General features: G+C 44.2%; 2 protein-coding genes and 1 long non-coding RNA gene across 4 annotated transcripts; 2 read left to right on the top strand and 1 right to left on the bottom strand.

Moving 5' to 3' along the window:
- Nucleotides 1–102: 102 nt before the first annotated feature.
- Nucleotides 103–5,698, top strand: LOC139634451 (uncharacterized). The gene is made up of 3 exons (XR_011693966.1): nt 103–3,838; nt 5,057–5,153; nt 5,236–5,698. It is a non-coding gene; the product is annotated as an uncharacterized lncRNA (long non-coding RNA).
- Nucleotides 5,699–11,541: 5,843 nt separating this feature from the next.
- Nucleotides 11,542–19,978, top strand: LOC139633684 (E3 ubiquitin-protein ligase RING2-A-like). 2 transcript variants are annotated; one of them, XM_071499525.1, is made up of 8 exons: nt 11,542–11,830; nt 14,169–14,270; nt 14,500–14,660; nt 15,397–15,612; nt 16,278–16,598; nt 16,749–17,007; nt 17,753–17,913; nt 18,081–19,978. In XM_071499525.1, exons 2-8 carry the CDS (start codon nt 14,193–14,195, stop codon nt 18,091–18,093), a joined length of 1,209 nt encoding a protein of 402 aa, XP_071355626.1. In that variant the 5' UTR covers nt 11,542–11,830; nt 14,169–14,192; the 3' UTR covers nt 18,094–19,978. The 2 variants fall into 2 exon arrangements, with proteins under 2 accessions (XP_071355626.1, XP_071355625.1); XM_071499524.1 differs by having other exon boundaries at nt 15,397–15,621; nt 18,081–18,108.
- Nucleotides 19,979–20,857: 879 nt separating this feature from the next.
- On the bottom strand, nt 20,858–24,874 carry rps18 (ribosomal protein S18). Its single transcript, XM_071499528.1, has 6 exons — nt 24,716–24,874; nt 23,514–23,612; nt 23,194–23,280; nt 22,224–22,325; nt 21,220–21,311; nt 20,858–20,982 (listed from the first exon to the last, which is right to left on the bottom strand). The coding sequence occupies exons 1-6, from the start codon at nt 24,857–24,859 to the stop codon at nt 20,907–20,909; spliced, it is 600 nt and encodes a 199-aa protein (XP_071355629.1). The 5' UTR covers nt 24,860–24,874; the 3' UTR covers nt 20,858–20,906.
- Nucleotides 24,875–24,947: the final 73 nt, after the last annotated feature.

Raw genomic sequence — 24,947 nt, 5'->3', positions numbered from 1 at the left:
TTCACTCACTTAAGAAATGTATCTGGAAATGATCAAATAGTACAAATGTTAGAATAATCCAACCAAGGTGGATGTAAATGAAAAACCAGATACTGAACCTCCCCACCAGCAGAGTCACCTTTGAAACAATATTAAGCTGTGGAGATGTACCAGGTCTACTTCTATAATAAACATGTTCTTAGGAAGCCTGGGGCTGTTCTGTCTCACCCAGATCATCCCTTGTGTGTCCGAGCTATAAGGACCAAGATGTAAGTTAAAAGGACTAAATGTTGCTCTGTTAGCGGTTGTACACCTGTTCAACTCCTGTCAAACATATTCTAAACTGAACTGGACTGTGATTATTGTGTCTGTTATCTTGTTTGTGTCTAGTGTGATTGTAAGTGTAACTGTTGGATTATTGATGTAAATACAACACCGTCTGTCATCTGACTGTCAACTAAATATGAATCTAAGAGGAGTCAGGGAATGAACAGTATTTTGATTTTTGCTGGTAGAGAGGACCAACAGACCCATCCATCCATCCATTTTCTGTACCGCTTATCCTTATAGCTTCGTGGGGGTTGGGGGGTGAAGCTGGGGCATCTGGAGGGAACCCATGCAGACACGGAGAGAACATGGACACACCATGCTGCCAGACCAACAGACCACAAGGGTTAAATACATTTCAGTGTAAATGAGGTTTAAATGTGGCAGAGAGCTTCTGCTCTGAGCTCCTGTTCTAAGATAATTTTGTTGGCAGAGGTTCAACCTCATCATGCCTCACTGCATGCTTCAGGTGAGCACTGCAAAAAAAGGCGGGTTTGTTATTATAATTGTTTCATTATGTAACCCTAACAACTCCGAGCTTGATGTGGAGGTGGCATTTATAACAGATGAGATAGATCAAAGGCCTGCCATAGGGGCGGCTGCGCAGTGAGACACAGTGTACGGAAACGCCCTGAAATAACTACAAGGTGGAGAAGTGCAAATCTCAACAGCATCCTCTCAAAAAATGATTGGAATGAGACAGAAATCATGAATCATGACACTACCATGAGTTTATCAGCACACCTGACCTGGGAATGATAGATCTGGGCCTGCCAGAGGCAAAGGAGTGGCTGCACAGTTAGACACAGTGTATTGAAACTAGTTAAGTAAAAGCACAAATAAAACAAGGTAAAAATTCTCCTTTGCAACCTTTCAGAATCATACCTTAGTAAATGTACAGTATTATCAGCACTTGTTCTTCAGTACAATATTTAGTACATGTGCTTTCCACCTGAATTATTTTCCAAAACTGCCACTTGCAGTAATTTGATTGAAGAATACTGTGATCAAGCAGTTGAATACCCACCATGTGTAATTGTTCAGCTTTAAAACCATCCATCCTTCCATTCTCTGCCACTGATCTGAGGTCAGGGATCAGATATAATCTCTCTCAGATATAAGCTGTATAATCTCTCCAGCGTGATCTGGGTCTACCCTGGGGCCTCCTATCAGATGGATGTGCCTGGAAGACCTCTAGTGGGAGTTGCCAAGGAGGCATCCTAACCATCTTGCTCTTTTCAATGGTGCTTGAAAGTGCTCCCCCTGGATGTTAGAGCTCATTACCCCCATCTCTATGGCTGAGTCCAGCCAGCCTGTGGAGGAAACTCATTTCAGCTGTTTATAACTACAAACTCTTTTGGTCACTACCCAAAGCTCGTGACCATAAGTGAGGGTTGGAACGAGGATCGACTGGTAAATCGAGGGCTTGGCCTTCTGGCTCTGCTCCCTTTTATCACAATGGTTCAGTAGAACACTTGCTTAACTGTTGACATTGCACCAATCCACCTGTCAATCTCCCACTCCATCCTACCCTCACTTGAGAACAAGATCTCAAATTACTTCAACTCCTTCATTTGGGGCAGAAACTCTGTCCCAACCTGAGGAGTTCAATCTACTGTTTTCTGGCAGAGAACCATGGCCTCACACTTGCAGGTTCTGATCCTCAGAACAACATCATCTGCAAATAGCAGAGAGAAAACTCAAATACCCCCAAACCAGACACACTCCAAATCCAGTCCATGAAAATCAGAAACAGGATTTGAGACAAGGGACAACCCTGGCGGAGGCCAACGCACATCAGGAACGTTTGTCTTTCTGCCAAGAATACAGGCACAAGTCTCACTTTGGTCTCTGAGGGACCCAGACATAGGCCTTCTCTGAGTCCATAAAGCACATGTAGAATGTCTCGGGAAACTTCCATGACTGCTCGAGTAGCCTTGCCAATGTAAAAAGATGGTCCACTGTTCCACGGCCTGGATGGAATCAGTATCGCTCCTCCTGAATGCAAGGTTTGACAGTCAGTTGGAGCCTCTTTTCCTGCACCCTGACACAGGCTTTACCCGGGAGGCTGAGCAGTGTGATACCCCAATAGTTTGAGGACACCCTCTGTGAGACACTGTCCCCTTTACAGCGAGAAACCACCAAATTTGAAAATGAAATGAAAAGATGGAGCGTCCTCGGTCTTCTCAGTGATGGCTATAGTCCTGGACCTCATGATTCATACAATATGTTCAAATTGTTTTATTTTAGTTAATAAACATCTACCTTCTCCTTTTAGTAAAGTTAAACGGGGAAGAATTTGTTTGTTTTGTTGTTAAGGTGACAGTTGATGGTGCCCTGCTGTGCATTTGTTGACCTAGACTGTAGTGTCTCTGTAATTAAAGTAATTACCGAATTACCATTTGCATAGGTTTTCTTAAGTCATCACAGAGTGAGAGGGTGGTGACGCTAATTACAGCCTGCGTCACAGCAGCTCACACCTTCGGCTGTTGCCATTGGAAAAGTATTCTTATTGGTCTCTTTTTTTGGATTTAAAAGCCTATTTTAAGGTTACTGCAGCATGATGATGGTGAGGTTACTGCAAATGATGAAAAAACTGAATCCAAACTTTAAATGATGTATTTCAACTTAATTGTGTCTCCCCACTCTGAATCTTAAATGCTAAACATAACACTGAACACAGTAATCATTGGTTTTGCATTTGTAACATCAGATAGATCGGTGCCTGCCAAGGGAGTGGATGTACAGTTAGACATGGTGTGCTGAAACGCCCTGAACAAAACAAAAAAAGACCAATAAGTTACACTATATTACCTAAATTTAATATTTGCAGACACAGTCTTACTTTAACTAAAATCTCCCATTCTAATTCACCAAGCTGCCCCAAGTTTACCAGCAGTGACAGAAAGAGGAGACATGACCTGGGATGGTTGCATTTTTTTCTGGCTCTGTCAATATCAAATGAATTTCCCCTGATTTAGTTGAGGCTTTGTTTCAGAAAGTGTAAAACATATACAGTCAGCGGGGAGGGTCTTGTACATTAGGGGACATTATTGGTCTCAACAAAGAATCAAAGAGCGTATATTTCATCAAAATAATGTGTCTTGTTTTGTATATATCTCTTGTGGCTTTGCATATCTTTGTAGTAGCTGTAATTGTTTTATATCTAGTTGTAGCTGTGTTTTGTGTCTTTGTTGTTATTTGATGGATTTGAAAACAAGAAACAGAAACACACACACATGTATATGGGTTGCACTGTCAAATTGTAAAAAAAAAAATGTCACTCAACAAGTTTTACATCTCTTGCATCCAGGCAATCAGCATCCAATTACTTGGCTGTGTACAGCAAAATACTGAGGCGTACACATTTCCACAGCTATTATCAGGCTCATCATTAGTCAGTGCATTCCTTCCTTCTGACCTTATATATATGAGGAGTAGGACACCAAGAGACAGAGCAAAGACAAACTGAGCAGAGAAGAGAGGCACTGAAAGAGACGACAGAGGAACAGGAATTTATTTCAACATCCAAGTGAGTCTTTCACTGAAGATTTCAAATTATGATCTCATCTAATTAAATGTTTTTAGTCATCTGATTTCATTTTAAAAGTTTATCTGGTGTTTGTTTGTAATGTGTGGATATATGCATATACATCTGTGTTGGATCATATTTCTGTCATTTGTGAAGAGCTTCAACTTTAAATCTGAGGTTTTTCACTAGATGCACTTTGTGTAGAAGCCTGGACATACACAAATACACAAATTTCCATTTTCATTTTTTTTTTTTTTTTTTTAAATTTGTTTGTTTTGGTTTTTTTTATAAACTTTTTTTTCCTGAACAACTTTAGTGTGGATCTATTGTCTGATGATATATGATTTTAAATTTGATGTTAAAGAACATCAAACATTTTATGATTTGAAGCTTCTCTGATGTGAGGATTTGCCTTGTAAATTTAAAGCCTTTTGGACTGCCAGCCACTGGATGACATTACTTTGCGCTCTGAGCACTTGTTGAAATTTCTGAGGTTTTGCAGATTTTATGCAAATCTGAGCAGAGGGAATTCAAAGCTGTTTGATTTTCCTCCGGCTTGTACTTGCCTGTTTGCAGAGCAGTGGGACTATTGAGTTAAGAATAAAGTTGTGCTGTGTTGACAAAGTTTGCTCATGAGATTTGATGTTTAGCTGCTGTTCATAGCACCAGCCATATCAGGAAAATCAGTCGCTCTAATTGCAGTTCATTTTTGTGTTTGGGTGTTGCCGCTCTTACAGATTGAACTATTACCCCACCCGCCTGCAAAGTCTTCTTTATTAGTTTCCTTTATTATTATTTCCTTGTAGTAATGTAAGAAGCAGCTTCTCAGTTCAACAAGACACAAGCTTCTTGTTCACATTACATGCTGATGTGGTCGTTTAATTAGTATTTTTTTGTTGTTTTTTTATGTTAAGGTCACAGCTGGAAATGTGGTCTTCAACTTTTATTAATTCAAGTCATTCTTTGAATGAAAGTCCACCTGATAAGAATATGGACCAATTTAGTACTTGAGGAAAAGAGAGGGAACATCAGCAGGTTTTTCAAATGAACTGCATTTTTTGCACTTTTCTCAGTGACCTCCTGGATTATGTGACAAGTGACACATGCTTAAAAACTACAAACAATGCAATGAGAGAACAGAAGCATGCAATCATTTTACTAACAATATTCCTGTAGACATTAACAATATTCCTTCTACTGTATTTCATTTTCTTACAGGAGATGATCAGATGTAGTTTTGGAGAAGAAGGTGGAGGAGAACAGAAATTAACAAGAATGATCGGCAAGATTTTCATCTTTGTCCTTATACTGATTGGTAAGTAATTCATATATTTAAAATTGGAACCCACAACTAAATCTGAAATATCTGACTGAATCACACTCTTATATTGAAACAGCATCCCACAGCCAGCCTGCTGAGGGAAGCCTGAGACTCAGGTGTCCCAGAAATGTAACCACAATGGTTCCAACAGGAGGAGGAATGGGATCAGAGAACACAACCACAGGCATAATAATAACGACATCAGCACCATTACATACAGAGACAGTGACAGCAGCAGCAACAGCAGCAGCAACAGCAACAACAGCGGCAATAGCAGCAACGGCAGCAGCAACAGCAGCAACAGCAGCAGCAGTCACTACAGGAAGCACTTCTGAAAAAGCAGCAGCAAAGGCAGAAGATGCCGCCATGGTTGCAGAACAAGCAGCATTAGCTTCTGTAGAACTACTAAATGGCACACTATCACCAACAAAGGCAGCAGAACTAGCAGCCTTAGCAGCCAACGCAACCAAAGCAGCAGTCGATGCAACAAGACAAGCAGCTGAATCATCACCAGTACTAAATGCACAAGTGGCAGAAAGAATAGCAGAGGCATCATCAAATGCATCAGCTGCAGCAGAGGCAGCAGCAGAGGCAGCAGCAAAGGCTGCTTCAGCACAAACAGCAGAAGCTGCAAAGGAAGCTGCAATTGATGCAAAAGAGGCAGCAGCTGCCGCAGGAAGAGCTCTGGAGGCAATACAGGCAGCATTAAGAGCAGCCAATGAACCAACACCTGACGGAAACACAGGAGCAGATGTAAGGCAATTAGCAGTTTTAGCAGCAGAAACAGCAGCAGTACTGGCCACAACAACGGCAACACGAGCAGATGCAGCAGCTGAAGCTGCAGCAGCTGCTGCAGAAGCAACAACTGAAGAAGCAGCAGCTGAGAAGGCAACAGAAGCAACTGAAACTGCTAAAGAAGCAGCAGCGGCAGCACAGGCAGCTGCAGCTGTAGGAAGAGCAGCATCAGCTACTGCTGCTGCAGCAGCAGCCATTGCTTCAGTAACACAACCCACAGCTACAACAACCACCACAGTAGCAACAACAACAATGAACTTAACACGGACAACTGGAGCAATGGTATCAAATGTATCACTACCACTAGCAACAGCCATAACAGCAGCAACAGCAGCAGCCACAGCAGCAACAAATGCAGCAACAGCCATAGTAGCAGCGGCAGCAGCAGTGACAACAGCAGCCACTGGAGGACAAACAACAGCAGCTGCACAAAATGCTTCAACAGCTGCACTAGCAGCTGCTGCTGCTGCCACAGCATTGACAGATGGGAATGCATCACCAACAGTGGTAGCAGAAGCAGCAACAAATGCAGCAGATGCAGCTTCAGCAGCTGCACTAGCAGCAATAAAAACAGCAGCAGGAGCACCAGCAGCAACAGCGGCATTAGCAAGGCAACCCCTTCTAGCATCGATACAAGCCGCAGTAGCAGCACAAACAGCAGCAACGGCAGTAAAATTTGCAGTGGACGCTGCAGCACTGGAACCAACACCAGAAACTGCAGCAGCTGCCATAATAGCTGTGACAACAGCAGCAAACCAAGCAGAAGAAGCAGCAGAAGCACTTAAAGCAATTCTTAACACAACAGCCATAGGAGCAACATCAGCAGAAACAGCAGTCTTAATAAAGTTAACGATAGCTGCAGCTGAGACGGCAGCAGAATTGGCAGCAGACACCGCAAACAAAGCTAAAGCAGCCGCAGAAACAGCTGCAGAAGCAGTTGCAGCAACATCAGGAGAGACAGCTGCTGAAATGGCATCAGCATCCATTGAAAAAGCAAAACAGGCAATAAATGCATCAAAAGCAGCAAATGCTGCCTCAAGAGTAGTGGAAGCAGCAGCAGCAGCAGTAGAGCCAGGTACAACTGTACCAGCAACAACTGTACAGCCAAACACAAAGAGCCCTTCAACAACACCAGCATTACCCACAGCAATGACATCAGCAACAACAGCAGCAGTCACAGCAGAAGCAGCATCAACTGCCGCAGCAGCAGCAGCAGCAGCAGCTTCTGCAGCAGCAGCAGGAGCCTCTTCTGCGGCTGCTGGAGAAACAACATCCCAAGCTGCAACTAAAGCAATAAAGGCTGCAAAAGATGCTGCCAGAGTTGCCACATTAGTTGCAACAGGAGAAGCACCACCAGCACTGGCAGTGTTAGCAGCAACAAAAGCTGCTGAAGCTGCCAAAGAAGCAGCACTAGAAGCAACACTTGCTGTAGTGGCAGCACCAGCATCAAAAGCAGAGGAGCTATCAAGACTAGCAGAAGCAGCATCAATAGCAGCAAAGGCTGCTGAAGAAGCAGCAAAGATGGCAGCCTCGGGTAACACAACAGCTGAAGAAGTTGCAACAGTGGCTGAAAAAGTAAGAAATGCCGCAGAAAAATTAAGAACACAACCATCATCTGGCAGTGTGTCACCAGCAGCACAAGCAGCTCAGGCAGTGGCAGAAATAGCAGAAGCAACAGCGCTGATAGCATCAACAGCAACTGGAACGGCAACAACAGAAGACATGGCAGCTCCATTGGTAGCAGCAGCAAGGGCAGCGGCAAGAGGCGCAGCAGCAGCAGCAACAGCAGCAGAAGCTGCACTCCCAAACACAGGCATCAGTGCAACTCCAGTGCCATCAGCTTCTGTAGCACCGACAGGAGGAGCAGCAGCAGCAGCAGCATCAGCACAGTCAACCACAGCAGGACAAACTGCCGCAGTGGCAACAGCAGGACAAACTGCCTCAGTGGCAACAGAAGGACAAACTGCCTCAGTGGCAACAGAAGGACAAACTGCCTCAGTGGCAACAGAAGCACAAACTGCCTCAGTGGCCACATCCACAGCAGCAGCAGCAGCAGCAGCAGCATTAGCAGCCTCAACAGCAGCAACCGCCGGAGCAGCAACATCCACAGAAACACAATCTGCAATAAGTTCTGCAGAAGTAGCAGCTAGAGTTGCCACATTACTAGCAGAAGGAAACATAACAGCAACATTAGCAGCAGTAGCAGCCAGAGATGCTGCAGAGAAAGCAGAGGAAGTAGCAGTAGCAGCAATGCGAGCAGCAGCAGCAGCACCACCATCAAGAGCAGATGTAGCAGCGAAAATAGCACAGGCATCAGTAGCAGCGTCAGTGGCAGCAAGTAAAGCAGCAATGGCAGCAGCAATGGCAGCTTCGGCAACAGCAACACCACAGGCAATTCCAGCAACTGCAGAAGCTGCAAAAGCAGTGGCACAAGCAGCACAAGGAGCATTAGAAGCATTATCAGCAGCCACAGGAGATGAAGCAAGAGCAGCAGAAACAGTGGCAGATATAGTGGAAACAACAGCAATCACAGCAGAAACAGCAGCAGCTGCTGCAACAGGAAACAACACAGAAATAATTTCATCAGTAACAAAAGCAGCAGCAAGAGCTGCAACAGCAGCAGTAAGAGCAGCAGAGGCTGCACTGTCGATGGCATCTCAAGGATCAGTCACAACTGCAACACCAAACACAGCTGCTGTAAATCCAGGCTCAAACAGTGGTGCAGCATCAGCAACGGAAAACACAAACGTAGCAACAACAGTGGGAACAGCATCAGCGGCAACCAGAACAGCAGTGGCAGGCTCAACAGCAGCAGCAGCTGCCTCAGCAGCTGCCTCAGCAGCAGCAGCTGCAGCTGCTGGACCAGCAGCATCCAAAGCAGCACAAAAAGCAGCAAATTATTCAAGACAAGCAGCAACAGCTGCCTCATTAGTTGCAGCAGGGTTAGCACCAGTGGAAATAGCAACAGAAGCAGCAAGAAAAGCAGCTGATGCAGCAGTTGCAGCAGCACAAGAAGCATTTCAAGCTGCACTAACATTACCAGAAACAGAGGTACGACAAGCAGCACAAGTAGCAGAATCAGCAAGAAGATCAGCAAATGCAGCAAAAACAGCAGCAACAGCAGCAACAATGGCAGCATCTGCAAACCCAACATCAAAAGCATTTTTAGAAGCTGCAGAAGCTGCTAGAACTGTGGCCACAGAGTCAAGACAAGCAGGAGAACAGCTACAGAACATATTATCAGACAACACACAGTTAACAGAAGCAAAGCGTGCATCAATAAGAGAGGCACACACAGCGGCAGAATTGGCACAAGCAACAGCAACAGCAGCAACAACAGCAGCGGAAACAGCAGCAGATGCAGTATCAGCAACAACAGCAGGAAACGCAGAAGACCTAGCAGAAGCAATGACATCAACAGCTCAGGTGGCAGCAACAGCTGCTTCAGCAGCAGTAACAGTAGCAGAAGCAGCTGTAGAAAGATCTTCCTCCAACAACACAACAGCAGGAGCTGGAGCTGGAGCTGGATCTGGATCAGGAGCTGGAGCTGGATCTGGATCTGGATCTGGATCTGGATCTGGATCTGAATCTGGATCTGGATCTGGATCTGGATCTGGATCTGGATCTGGATCTGGAGATGGATCAGGATCTGGATCTGGAGATGGAGCTGGAACTGGAGCAGGAAACAACACAACAACAGCAGCTGCAGTCAGCAACAGATTCAGCTTGATTTCTGCCACAGTGGCTGTCATGGCTGCCTTCCTTCTGCGAGGAGCAGCATAATAACTGTCATGACAGATGGACTCATAAGTTACCTGAATAGAATATAAAGATGTATTTATTATTTTTGTATTTTATTATTGTACTCCTCTAATTTATCACGTGTGTATGTCCAAATTATAAAAAATCTATATTTCCTCAGAGAAGGTGGATCAAAGAAAGGAAATGTTAAGAAAGGGGAGGAAGGGTCAGCCAGTCCTCTGACTGTGGGTATGGTGATCAAAATTTATATGATTAATTTCACTAATCAGTAAAAGTGGCAGATGTGGCTGATATTTAACCTTTCAGACCGGTATGAATTATTATATTTATTATCCTATTTATTGTGTGCATGTGTGAGTTAGACTGTACATTAAATGGTCAACAGATTGTTGCACTTATCCTGTTTGTGTGTGTGTGTGTGTGTGTGTGTGTGTGTGTCTGTGTGTGCAAAATATCCTACAATTCAATTATCATTTAACTGAAGCTCTAAATATTGAATTAAACATAATTAGCTTACTCTATAGTTTATTGCAGTTAATAATATTTAAAATTGTGAATCTTTATGATTGTGAATTGTGAATCAATAAATGAAGTATAACTTTACTTTGTGTCATTCTGTTTCATTCAGCCCTTCAACCCTCAGAGGTTTATCACTGTGTGTCATAAAACTTAGAAATGCTAAAAAAAAAACTGTACTGAAAAACTGCACTTCAGTCTTTGTAGAAACAAATCAGCACAAATCATTGCTGACTTGAGATGTTTCCTCTACGTTTCTGTATTTGTCCCTTTAGATAAAAGTGATGTTTGTTAATGCCTGTAACTGCCTCTGTGATTAAAGTTGACTCTGTTTGAACAATATAGCCAGAGCAAATTATATAATGACAGTGGGGGAGGTCATCTTTTTCAGTACAGTACATCACTGAACTGAAGTGTGACAGTTCTTACAGTATATTGCTTGTTTAACTACAACTCAAAAAAATGTAGTAAAGTAAAAGAACAATATTTCCCTCTGAAATGTAGTGGAGTGGAAGCATAATTAAGTTAAACTTACTTTCCACCACAGCTAATAACTGAGCCTTCAGCACACAGGTTTTAATACTGTTCAATGACCCAAAAGGTAAAACTCCCCAATTCCTGAGTGAAAACAAAGGGGTGTCTATTGTAGAAACCAATATCAAAAAGATAACAGACTAACTATAGCACCACAGCCACACTAAAGACTATAAACATGAAATAATAAACTCTAAATTAATGTCAAAACGTATCTACGACACTGCTCATGACTGAGCACCAGTGTTTGCTAACATGAGATCATTTTATACTGGTAATGAAATGACAATCCAACACTGGAAATGAAAAAGCGTGCTATCAGTAGAATTTGTACAAGTTGCAGAAGATGTTGAAATCAAATGTATGCACAGTGCATTAGTGGGCTGGGCACGGTCACTGTGCAGTGGCTATTCAGTGCATATTAGAGTTACAGTCTGGTTTTGGTCTCTCAGACTCTAGTTTACTCTACTTCTATCATTTAATATGGGGCAAACAATGACCGTGTTTCAGCTATAAGCCATCACCAGCCTGTAAAATAGTGGCACAATTACTTGATGGGGATTCTGCAAAAAGAATCAGGTATTTATTTAAAGGTTAATTGTAGAACATTAAAATCTCTAGAATTAATTATCAATCGAAAGGTTTATTGTTTATACTGTATGAATATGAATATATAATAAGAATGCAATGGTGTGGGACGGAGGCGTCTGTTGCAGTACTCCCGTTGGCCGCCGAGAGGCGCTGTGGGCGCAGAGCGGCATACGGGATGTGGCGACCTGTTCCGGAGAGAAGAAGAAGAAAGATGGCTCCGGCTAACGTTAGCTAGCTGGTGGGGTTTGGAAAATGTTGCGCTTTTGATCTTTTTTGTCTTTTTACTCGTCGTGCGAGGCTCAGCCTGAACTCAGAGATCCCTCCACCGAGAGAGCGAAGCCTCAGGCGGAGAGCAGGCCGCGGTGTGTGTCGCTGAGGAGCTTTATTGAGGAGTTTATAGGCGGCTGTGTGTGTTTGTGTAGCGGGAGGGGGTCGCGTCTCCTCCGGTCAGCTGTCCATCAGGTCAACGTCAGGTGAGGTTTTACCTTAAATTCCTGCTTTTTCTCTTCACTGTTTTCGAGTTTTCACCGAGGAATGTGAGGGTTTATCTCTTTATTTGTCAAATCGTAATATGAGTAAAACTTTACAAACTTCTTTGATGGTTTAAATCGCGGTGAAGAGTCTGTTGAAGCCTGGCAGGAAGTTGAAGCGCCGGCGGCTCAGCGTGAGGACAGGTGTTTTTATCAGGTAAAGAGTGGCTCTGTATCCCAGCACCGCCCAGCACCACCCAGCACCGCCCAGCCCCCCCCAGCACCGCCCAGCACCGCCCAGCCCCCCCCAGCACCGCCCAGCACCGCCCAGCACCACTTAGCACCACTTAGCACCACCCAGCCCCCCCCAGCACCGCCCAGCACCACTTAGCACCGCCCAGCCCCCCCAGCCCCTCCCAGCCCCCCCAGCACCACCCAGCCCCTCCCAGCACCACTTAGCACCACCCAGCACCGCCCAGCCCCCCCCAGCACCGCCCAGCACCACCCAGCCCCTCCCAGCACCACCCAGCACCACCCAGCACCACTCAGCACCACACAGCACCACCCAGCACCACCCAGCACCACTCAGCACCACACAGCACCGCCCAGCACCACTTAGCACCACCCAGCACCACTTAGCACCACTCAGCACCACACAGCACCGCCCAGCACCACACAGCACCGCCCAGCCCCTCTCAGCACCGCCCAGCACCACCCAGCCCCCCCCAGCACCACTTAGCACCACCCAGCACCACCCAGCACCACACAGCACCGCCCAGCCCCTCTCAGCACCGCCCAGCACCACCCAGCCCGCGGATCCTCACTGTGATGTGTGGTGAGTCGTCCTGTAAACTTTGATTCAGGACAGTTCGTTGTTTTTCATAAATTCTTTACCTGTGTGGAAAACACCTTTTAAAGGCCCCAAGTTGTGTCATTGTCTGTTTTTTATTATTATTATAAAGCAGGTCTAGGTTCTATATTAATACTGTGAAAGTATCAAAGCCTCAGTCCACAGAGAAATGCACACAGCCTGTATTCAGAAACTGAGCCTTAAAACCAGCCGTCAGGACTTCTGGAACTTTGTGATGTCACAACGAAGCAGTCACCGCCCTCAGCCCCGTCCACCCGGACCCACCATCCAACCTTGCAGGAATTGGTGTTTACCTGAAATCTGCTGTATTTTTATTGGCTCACTCAGAAAACAGTCAGCCAATCAGAAGAGAGGCAGATGCTCACTGACCTGCTCCAGAGACAAACCCGAGAGAAGAGATGTCGGACTTTGGAGGAGATGAGATGGTTTTTGGCTGTTAAAACCGCAGATATATCTTCTTATGGAGATCAACGCTTCAGCTAGAACGACAGAAAAGTGTAAAATACAGGCTCCTTTAAAGGAGAAATTAGATTGTGTTTAGTTGGTTGTCCCTTAAAGTACATGTGCCCTAATGACCTCCCTTCCATGGTAATATATGACAATCCCAGACATGGATCACTCACTGAACAGGTCTACAGGAGAGATCAGGGGTCCTGGTCGAGAGCAGTTCTTTTCTAACCCATTACATGGCGACCAGAACAGAATCAAAGGCAGATTTTAAGAAAGTGATAAAAATGCAACTTAAATTTACTTTATTGTGTGGCCACAGTCACATATATACATTTGACTGATTCATTGAACTGGTGTTATTTTTTCATATCACATCACATGTCTATCAAGCAAGTGACAGAGCCTTTGGAACTTCCTGTCAGAACTTTTCAAAATAAAAGCTAAAAGCTTGTTTGAACTCCAGCATTGCAGGAAAAAAAGAACATTCTTGTGCTCTTATTTTGTAGACAAAATCGTTAAAGAGGAAGTGATTCTGTGGGTAACTGTTACTCTTGTGACAGAGAGCTGTTGTAGAACCAGGCGCTGCGTCTGAAGTGACGCAGTTGTGTCTGTCATTCACTCTCAATGTGGATAAAAGTGTAGGCCGAGTAAGCATCTTCAGGTGGGAGGAGATTCTCTATTTCAACATTCGCTACAGCTCAATGTGAAACTCTAAGTTCGATATTGTAAGACTGAAAAAATCACATTCTCAAAATAATCTGGCAGGCAGGATATTATTGTTGGCGGCCAGTTTCGGCCCACGGGCCGCCAGTTGCCAACCACTGGTCCAGAGCCTCTTTATGAAGTGACTGTTCGACCAATCAGTTACTTAAACAAGTGAAAATATTCACAGAACATGAACTGTGCAAACAGATGCAAAACGACTGAGAGATCAAACGCTCTTACAGGTGTAGACATGCAGTTTACATATGTGACTCTCTCTCTCCCCCCCCCTCTCTCTCTCTCTCTCTCTCTCTCTAGTGAGGATTGTGGGAAACAGAAGCTATGGCAGCTCCAGTAAACATTCAGACTCCCAGTAAGACCTGGGAGCTGAGTCTGTACGAGCTGCACAGGAGCCCTCAGGTAAACCTGTGTGTGTGTGTGTGTGTGTGTGTGTGTGTGTGTGTGTGTGTGTGTGTGTGTGTGTGTGTGTGTGTGTGTGTGTGTGTGTGTGTGTTTGACCTTAGGAGGTGTTGTTATGCTGCTCTCTTTTCATTTCATCGTCACATTTCACATGTATGTGAATGTAGGCCGCTGCTCTGCTCACAGGTATGATAATATAGATGTTGGTTTTGTTCGTGTGTGCGTCCAGGAGGCGATCATGGACGGGACGGAGGTGGCGGTGTCTCCTCGCTCCCTGCACAGCGAGCTGATGTGTCCCATCTGTCTGGACATGCTGAAGAACACCATGACCACCAAAGAGTGTCTGCACCGCTTCTGCTCTGACTGCATCGTCACCGCGCTGCGATCAGGGTGAGAACAACACCACAGCAGTTCATCACCGTTTGTTTGTGTGTGTTTGTCAGTTTTATGTCTACAAAATGTAACATTAACAAATTACCACAACCAGTATTTTTGCGCTATACCGTTTTGCTCAGATTATACTACAAACAGTAGCAACACACGCAGCTGTTATCGGCCAATTCATTTAAACTGACTTATGTTTGACTAAATGATTAACTATCAACATTGTTGTAAATTGACTAATCAATTAATCTTAATACACACACACTTCAAACACTGTTTTATTTGTATTAGAAAGCTGGAAATTACTGTATAAGATGTGTCAATCATATAATCGCTTAATCAGCTGATTGACTTTCTCGATTAATCATAAAATATTTTATAATTGTGACTGACGCTCTGAATCTTTATGATTCAGTGTTGAAAAATGACCGCGATGACTTGAATTGTTGGTATCAAAGAGGACCATGTCGAAGGAACTAAGTAGCATCTTCTGTAAGCTGAAGTTTTCTGCCAGTTGGTTTTTACAGGTGATGTAACAACCTCCAAGTGGTGAAAACACTGTTAAATACCATCACACTGTCAGTCTGCCCCTAGGGTGGTTCTTCAACTATGACTCAAACTTGTTGGTTGGTTTTACTTAAAGTGCACAGCATTAAAAAGCACTGTGAAGATACTTCTGACTGAAAGAGATCTGAACTCAGAATGAACACGGCACCGTATCTCAAACCTCCGCTCTCCTCAGGAACAAAGAATGTCCGACCTGCAGGAAGAAGCTGGTTTCCAGACGTTCGCTGCGCCGAGACTCAAACTTCGACGCGCTGATCTCGAAGATCTACCCGAGCCGCGACGAGTACGAGGCCCACCAGCGCCGAGTCTTGGATCGACTCAACAGGCTGCACAACAAGGAGGCGCTGAGCTCCAGCATCGAGGAGGGGCTCCGCCAGCAAGCGCGCTACAGGTCCGAGAGGTGGGGGACAAAACGGGGACATGACTGGGGGTCTTGACAGTTGGTGATAATCTGAACAGCGTTTCAGGGTTTTGTTGAGACAGTTGATGGAGAATTAAATCAACACAAATCACTTCCCACAGATTTTTCCTATACTCTGTACACTGAAGTATCTCTCCCTGTAATATCTGTGACTGGGGACTAATGTGGCCAGTGTTGGATTTATAGAGAGTTTACACAGAGCTGCTCAGTTGAAGAGTTTTTTTCTGGCTTTTTATTCATATCTAAAAGAGTTGACACATCACAAAGGTCTTGACTCAGAAGTGGAGATGCTGAAGTTACACAGTCCCTGATTTCAGGCCTCCAGGGTTCAACGATTTTAAAAATAACGAAAAATCAGCTAATTTGATTTGATCTATAAGGAAACTGGTTTGATTCGCTTTGGTTTGTAGTGATATTGAATATATGTGTGATCACCACAAAATGGTATAGCAACACTATTAAAAGATGATTCTAGTTTATTGTAACATGGATCTATTTTTGTAGTTTTCTCCATTAATTATGTTATTAATAATAATTCTGTACTGACCAGTTAGTGGGGAACATGGGGACCAGTAAAACCAGATGGACCAGAATGATCTTTTAAAGTCAGAACGTGGGTCACATGTGCTCTGCAGGAACCACCGAGTGAAGAAGCCGACCCACGAAAGTGACAACACCACCTTCAGCGGCGGGGAGGATAACGGCGATGCTCGATCGCACCTGTCCCACGACTCTGCCCCCTCACAAACTCCCCACCCCTGCGGTCAGACCCCCTCGGAGGCCGGGCCGAGCCGCAAGAGACCACGGGTCTCAGACGACGGCTCGGGGCCCGAGGCGGACAGCGGGAGCCCGACGCCTCCACTGAGACGCCACAAAGAGGGACCGGCCTCGGAGATCGAGCTGGTGTTCAGACCACACCCACAGCTGGTCCACGCCCAGGACTACAACCAGACCAGGTGAGGCAGGACCACAGGTTTGACGGCCCTCAAGGATATAGATTCTGTTGTAAAGCTTCAGTTCACCCAGTCACAAGAAGACTTCGCCCCTGTTGTTGGGGTGGTGCCAACTCATGTATGACTGAGGAAATGTTCCTTCTTACTGTGCAGATACGTGAAGACGACCGCCAATGCCACGGTGGACCATCTGTCCAAATACCTCGCTCTACGAATTGCTCTGGAGGACAGACGGGCCAACGACGAGGCAGAGGAGAGAGGGAGGGAGGAGGGAGGTGGAGGAGAGGAAAGAGGATTAGAGGGAGGAGGAGAAACTGGAAGAGCGGCAGGAGGCGGAGAGGGGACGAGTCTGAGCAACATCAGTGAAAAACAGTACACCATCTACATCTTGACCAGAGGAGGACAGTTCTCTGTGAGTGATCACGTTTACTTCAGATCCTGAGCAGCAATCACAAGCCTGAGCCTTTTAAAGGTTAAAGGAATAGTGCAACATTTTGGGAAATACACTTTAAATTCAGCAGACAGAGATGAGACTGGTAGCAAACTCCTCCTAACTCTCCGCAGGAAGAAGCACATTTCTCAAAATGTCCAAGTGTTCCTTTAAATGGTCTCTGACAAATGTGAAAGATGATCACAGTTTATACTTGAGGAAGATCTTGTACAAGTTGCTGTATAACAATAGTAAAGCTGCAGCTAATAAATATTTTCATTATCAGTTTATCTGTTCCTCTTTGATATGAAATGTCAGAATAGTGGGAAATGTCCCACAGTTTGTTTTGAAACTCAAAGATGTTCATTTTATCATAAAAAAAGACACATTTTCTGTCAGTCAATGAGTCTATTAATCAACTAATCATTAGAACACAAGCTGTGTCCCAATTCAGGGGCCGCTTCCCTTGGAGGACCGGGTCTACGAAGGTGTGGCCCTTCATAGCCGTCACTGACCACGAAAGCCGAACTGATGTGAGACAATCGGGTCAACAGAGGATTTCCGAAGGATGCGGCCCCTGAGCTGGGACACAGCTGTAGTCAGGCTTCATAAGAGCAGCCTGTTTGAACTGAAACCAGCAGTTTAGTCCGACAGTTTCCCTCTGTTCTCCCTTATTGACCCCCACCCCCCTTCCTCCTCCACCTCCTCCTCTCACTCTTCCTCTCAGACGCTGAACGGCTCTCTGACTCTGGAGTTGGTCAATGAGAAATACTGGAAGGTCAGGAAGCCTCTGGAGCTTTACTACGCCCCCACCAAGGACCAACAGCAACCACAACCACAGCAACCACCCCAACAGAAGTCTCCTCCTCTTCCTCCACAGAGGGAAGGGTGAGGAAGAGGAGTGTCCTGCTTTTCTCTCCTTCTATTTACCCACACGTCTTCTTTTTGAAGATGGAAGCCCAGCGGCCAGGATTTTCACATTATTGTTATCAGCGTATTTCACCTGTAAACTGAATCTAACCCGAGACCTGATTTTTTTTTTTTTTTTTTTTAAGGAGGATTCACTAAGAAGAAAAAACCAAACTACTAAATAACAGCTGGTAAATCAGCAGATCTTTGTCTGAGAGACTGTTAACCGTCACTGTGGCCGATCGACCTGGAGATTAGCCGAACCACTTTGTTTTCTCCTGATATGAAGCATCTACAACTTGTTAGCTTCTGTTTTCCATCATTTGAATCTTATCACTTAAGAATAATTAACAAAGCACAGATTTAAAAAGACAAAGCTGTGCAGAGTCTCCTGCAGCTCCAACCTGCACTGATCAGTCTTTTCAGTGCCAGAACCAACATCAGAAGTTTCAGGTCTAACTCCAAATGTGATTTTTTTTTTTTTTTTTTTTTTTTTGACTTCTTGTTTTTCTTTAACACGTTTAATTTATTTCTCTTACCACAGCTCTCATATAACAACAAAAGAAATTTACTTAAGAACTTCAGAAAATACATCCAAATTTGGACTTTTTTCTCAGCACGATTAGGCTCCTAAAAATATCTTGCTGATCATAATGTAAAAGGAAAAAAAGACCTGAACCTGACCAGGTATTTTGTACTAAATTTTGCAGTGATGAACTCGACTTCGAAGATTTGATTTTAAAGGTCCCATATTTTAACTTCTCCAGTGTTTTATTTTAAGTGTTGACTTCTCTCTGGAGCTCGAGTAACAACAGGTCAGTCAGCCAATCAGAAGAGAGGATCTGAGCCTCTCTTCTGATTGGCTGTATCTTTTTTCCCAGAAGTCCTGACGGCTGGTTTTAAGGCTCAGTGTCTGAATACAGGCTGTGTGCATTTCTCTGTGGACTGAGGCTTTGATACTTTCACAGTATTAATATAGAACCTAGACCTGCTTTATAATAAAAAAAACCTACCTACCTACCATCAACCGTCTTTATGGGACCTTTAAGATTTCAGGGTCAGTTTTTTTGCTGCAAGATCAGAGAAATTATCAATGAGGGCATCAGTCAGTTTTTGAAAGTTTAATAATAAGGGAAAAATGTGTAAAGTTATGATTTGATCTGAAATTAATATCTGACTGATCTATTTATGAAATCTTTGTGTAATTTAATTTGTAAGAAAATGACTGAAGCTCTTTGCTGCTTTCTGTCTATTTTTTTCCCTGAGTGACAGGATCAGTGTGGGACAGCTAAACATCTATTTAAACAGTAACTCTGCTTGATGTGTCTGCTCTCAGTTGGACCTTTCATCCTGCTTTCAATAGAACCAAACTGACTTTGGTATCAGCTGTAACCTGCTTCAACAGGACATAAACCTGATGCTTCGTCATTAACATTTCTGCAAACGAGCCAGCCTGTTTTTCCTTTGAGCTGCTCATTCTGTCCAGGGCTGAGTCCCAGAATGCACTGCAGAAAGTCAGGGTGACTAACAGCATTATTATAGTTGATTTAAGGTGGGGGCAGGTAGTTGAGCATTTCTCTACATGCAGCACCCTGGCTGCTTTACTTACACATTTCCATTATGTCATTGTAAGAACTACAAAGATGTGTCAGGTTCCTTAAACTTTGCTTCTCTGTTTCACCAAGATATAAACAGTTTCCTAATTTTCCACCTTAAAAGATGTAGCTGTAACAGCCACCTTACCTCCTGCTTCCTTAAAACAAACCAAGAGGGTCTTTTTTTCCCCCTATAAAATACCAAGTGTTGCATGAAACGCTTTAAAACTGTTAAGAAGCCATAAACCTGAGCCCTCTTTGCTCCACTTCTTCTGTCCTTGCGCACTTTATATTTCCTGCAGCCATATCATTTCCTACCTTACCTCAGTTTTTATGGAATATTTGTAAATTAAGACTAATGCAATATATCCTTGTCGCTCTGTTGCATTTACGTACACCTGTATCCTTCTGTCAGCAATGCAACACAATAAACTGAAGTAATGATCAGATGTTCGCTGTGTGTTTGTGTTTTACATGGAGCCCCTGATTAAATTTATCAGGTTTTAAGTTGTTTTTGAACAACTTTGCAAATCAGGAAACACTTTTCTCTGCAGTTCAGAATTTTCCAGCTTAGTTCCCAGAACACTTCCTCATAAATTACTCAAAAATCTGTATTAAGCTGATATTTCCATGATGGGCTGATGCCATTTGGTGCCAGTTATGATTTGAGTGAGAACTCGTTATCGGTACTGATGCAATGACTGGACTCAATACTTCTGATACAAATTTGATCAAAAAGTTACAGTACATGTACACATCACTGTACAAATTTAGGTTTACTTTAATTATATTTAATTTATATTTACCATTTTTAAGCTCAGTCTCTTTACACTCAAACATGTTTGTGTAAATTGACAGCCAATCACCAGTGTTGTTAGATCTTGGTTTAAGCAGGCTGCATGCCGATTGGTTCACTGATGCTGTTACTCCTCAGGTATTGAATGACCAGGCATTTTTGATCTTAGAATCAAACTCTTAATTTCAGACTACACTGATCATGTGGAAACTCAGACGTTAGTCATCTGTTTGTCACAGGTCAGACTCCACCTGTGCCACTTTTTTTGGGGGCTTTTTATGCCTTTATTCATAGCAACAGTGAGAGAGACAGGAAAGTTGGAGAGAGAGCACGGATGGTATAATCCTGGGCCTCTCCTGTTAGAACTGAGCCTTAATGGTACGTGCTCCACCAGGTGAGCCACCGATTTTGACCTTTATCTCCTGGGAGCCATTGACCTTCTGTAACTGACATAGTAAATGACTCGATGTGCACAAGTGTCTTAAAACTGACCCCAAATCTAAGCGAGTGAGAGATCACACCAGGACAGAGATGTTTTGTGAACTGTGGTGTTTTATTGAAACAAAGGGAAGCAGGGGAGTTTACTTCTTCTTGGACACACCGACAGTGCGACCGCGACGGCCGGTGGTCTTGGTGTGCTGACCGCGCACACGCAGACTGCAAAGAAGAGGAAGAGAGGGGACAGAGTTAAAATAAGACAGGTTATCAACAAGCCATAATTCAGACAGAAAAACAAAGAGGCCAGCTTTACTTATACATCAAGACCGAGCAGCTTTACTATCAAGCCTCATATTTCCAGACACACACAGACTCAACAGGCTGCACACTTAACAACTGAAGCCCAGTTGTGTTGTCAAATAAAACAACCTGGGCAGACTGGATCAGATCTCTTACCCCCAGAAGTGCCTGAGACCACGGTGAGCCCTGATCTTCTTCAGCCTCTCCAGATCTTCTCTCAGTTTGTTGTCCAGACCGTTGGCGAGGACCTGAAAAAAAGACACGACCACGGTCAACAGTGTCGTTTCATACCAGACAGAAACCAACAAAAACATGACAGAGGTGTTAAAGTGTAGCTGAACAACCAGCTGTCAACACTGACACTGAGTCAAATGAAGAGAAAGCGATAGTGTAGCACAGCAGCATTTATTTACAGCCTGAATGGAAATTCTGCCTGGGAGGATGAAGTCAACGTAAACATGTTGCATTTACTCTGAATCAAACTGGTGTGATGTGGTCGAAAGCTCCAGAACAGCTACTAAATGGACTTAAACTTTTGTTTTTCCTGTCATCAGGAAATAAACCCTGACCTAATTCTCAAAAGTGTTTAAGGTCATGATTTTCTTCATCAAACTGATGTTGTTCATCTCAGACTGACTGGAACCGGTTAAACAAAGTTTACCTGAGCTGAACAAAACCAGGTGACATTTTTAAGAGCAGACTTTTTTTATTGCCGTCTTTGCGCCAAATGATAATTATCGGTTCACATTCTCTGGAAACCACATGCCAGTCTTTCAACGCTGCTGCTTAATATTAACAACCTGAGGGTTAATCTGACGCCTGTCAGCAGTGACAGGTGTGTCGCAACAACAATGTCATGTGGACTTCGAGGGAAAATCTCTGTAGTCGTGGGTTTAGAGATACTTAGGTTTCTCTTTCATTTCCATGAAATTCAATGTTTGTCAATAAACCAACACACTGAACATACAGTGACTAACAACTGACTAAACCCTGTCACACCCCAGTTTATTACAACAGGAAATAAACATGTTAATTTAGTCATGGCACCACGGGACAAGTGGTGGAGATCATTTTTCATATTTCTAAACATGATTCATCTGAACTGAAACTGAACAGGACCTGAAACAAACCCACCAAGGTCCACGTGCTGTGTCACCTACCTGGCTGTATTTGCCGTCCTTGACATCCTTCTGCCTGTTGAGGAACCAGTCTGGGATTTTGTACTGGCGAGGATTCTGCATGATGGTCACCACCCGCTCAACCTGAAGAACAAATACAGCCGCGAGTTAAAATGAGCCTGTATCACAATCTGATCCTGACAGATAATTCCCACAGACACAGTGGACTCATAATCTAAGCAGAGAGGTAACCAGCGGGTTCTCTATCAGAGAATTAACCAGAGATGTATAGACCATGTTAGATGACACGGGGTTAGAAATGATGTAGCCTCGACAGACTGAGCTTCTGCCACAGCATCCACCCACCCTGACACACCACATCCACATTTTAACTTCTGATCAAACTAGCGAGGTAGTTCCACTTGTTTCTCCTCACAAACTCACACTTCACCCGTTTTCCAAAAATAAACAACAAATTCTGCTTTTTGTTCATCCAAACCCTTAGTTGAGTTGTGTTTATACCTCGTGATAATCTGCAAATCCAAACATGCACTTAGCTATGGATTTTGTACAGGAAGGAGCAGCAACATTTCAACACCTTGATGTGGCAAATAAGCATCTCAGTGACAGTGGTGTTTCTCAGGGCAGTTTCCTGACATGAGCACTGACAGCATTCGTTTCCGCCGTGCTCAGCTCTTCACACAGCTGTTCTAAAGCACCAGTATCTTTACAGTGAAGGTGCCACCGTGACAGGTGGAAAAGTAACTGTCGCACAGAGAAAAAAAAACTCTCCTTCAGGTAATTTTCAAAGTACTGACTCATTACCAGAAGCTGACCATGACAAACACCACTTTCCTGCCACTAAGAGCCATTTACGTGGATCCCTCTCCCCACGTCCCTGATGATTTCTGCTGGTTGGACAAATTCAATTCAATTCTGCCAATCTGGAAAAGTCCACATCAGCTGTCTGTGGTTTTTGTTGTTGTGAAAATTGTCTCCCAGTTCTCCTCACCTCCTCCTCAGTCAGCTCTCCAGCCCTCTTGTTGAGGTCAATGTCGGCCTTCCTCAGGACGACATGGGCGTAACGTCTGCCAACACCCTGAGACGGGACACACAGACGTTAGTGTCATTGTTAGAGACAGCAACATGGTTACGTGATGTGCAATGTTTAACTGAAAAACGCATTAACAGGTCACGACACAAATAATCTACAAAAGTACATTGTGCTTACACACTGCAAGTCAAGTGTACACCTGTTACAGCAAGTCTTCGACTAAAAATTCAAAGACCTGAGACATAGCTGAATGTGCTGTATGCTTCAGGTCAGCTCACCTTGATGGCAGTGATGGCGAAGGCGATCTTCCTCCTACCATCGATGTTCGTGTTGAGAACACGAAGAATGTGCTGGAACTTCTCAGGGATGACCAGAGACTGAAAACACCACAGAACACACATGTAATCAGGAATGAAAGTCTCGATTACTATGACGTTCCTCACTGTTAGATAAGCCTGAAGTTGCTGGATCATTCCTAGTGGGAGTGACAATGCTTGAGCATTAGAGTCAAATCTACTAAAACCTGCTACTGGATCTCCTATATTCTGAAATACCACAAGAAAAAAGGATTCGATCAGTTGGTTTGAAGCTAGGGAGTGTAAAAGTGGCCACACTGAGGAAAATATCGGTTTGGTCGTCAAAGTATCAAATTGTCTGTCAGTGGACGCGCCTCACAGCGAGATCCTGGACCTCCACTCTGGACGGCTGACCAGGTTCAACCACTGCTCTCTCACCAGGTGTGAAGGGGCCTAGAACAATCCAGAGACACTCGAAATGCTAGTTGTTACTGTGGTGTCAAAAGCGATATTTTAAACGGTTCTGCTTGTGCATACCGGTTTTTATGAGTGATTGTCAGATCGGTAGTTAGTTCGAGATGAATAAAGTTGGGAACTGGGACAGAAACTGGAGCCAACACTTTTGGCTTCACCGGCGTTTTGGCCTCACCTCCATCTCCAACATGAACAAAACAAATGAAGTTCACCAAACCGCAAACCAAAGCGAGGCTGCACTTCAATTCACCCAGTTAGCGCATATTAACACCGAGGGAACGTCCACTCTGACCCGAACATGCTGAGACCTGTGCACTGAGACAAGCTAAAGCTAGTTAGCTTCCCAGCTAACCGCCCTGGTTAACAGATGCGTTTTGGGCTTGAAAGCAGCGCCGATAACACAAAGAGCACTGCCCGGTAACGACTCTGCTTTAACCCGGGACTTAACAGGTCATTTCTGAGTTTAAGGCGCATGAATAAAGCACAAATTAACTTTAGTGACAATCAGCCCGCGTCCCGCACTTCAATGCCGACACTAAACTGTCTAAATACATGTCCATCCTGACGCCAATACACCAACAATTCAGCAGCCCTCCGCTCATATAAGATGCACAACATTTACCACAGCTCTAAAGGGAACATACGAGTGAGATTAAAGCAAGATGACGGCGGATTTCAAATCTATTTCAGGTTGGTAGAAACGTTCTCACCATCTTGGAAGTAGGTTCCGTGCGAAGAGGAAGCTGTGCCGATCTCGCGAGAGTTTGACCGTACTCGCGAACGGAAGTCAGTCCATCGCTCCCAATCTGCCCGACTACTGAGTTGGTGACAGTTTGCCGAAACCAAACACACATTTCTGGTGAATCGTAAATATTGTAGGATTAATATCACATGTTTTGATGCATATTGTCCGTGTTTATGTATCTCACAGAATATATGACG

Source organism: Trachinotus anak, unplaced genomic scaffold (assembly GCF_046630095.1).
Source record: "Trachinotus anak isolate AG129_WGS33_773 ecotype Australia unplaced genomic scaffold, CSIRO_AGI_Tana_v1 ptg000016l, whole genome shotgun sequence".
Taxonomy (NCBI): domain Eukaryota; kingdom Metazoa; phylum Chordata; class Actinopteri; order Carangiformes; family Carangidae; genus Trachinotus; species Trachinotus anak.
This window is presented reverse-complemented; position numbering and strand designations above follow the sequence as displayed.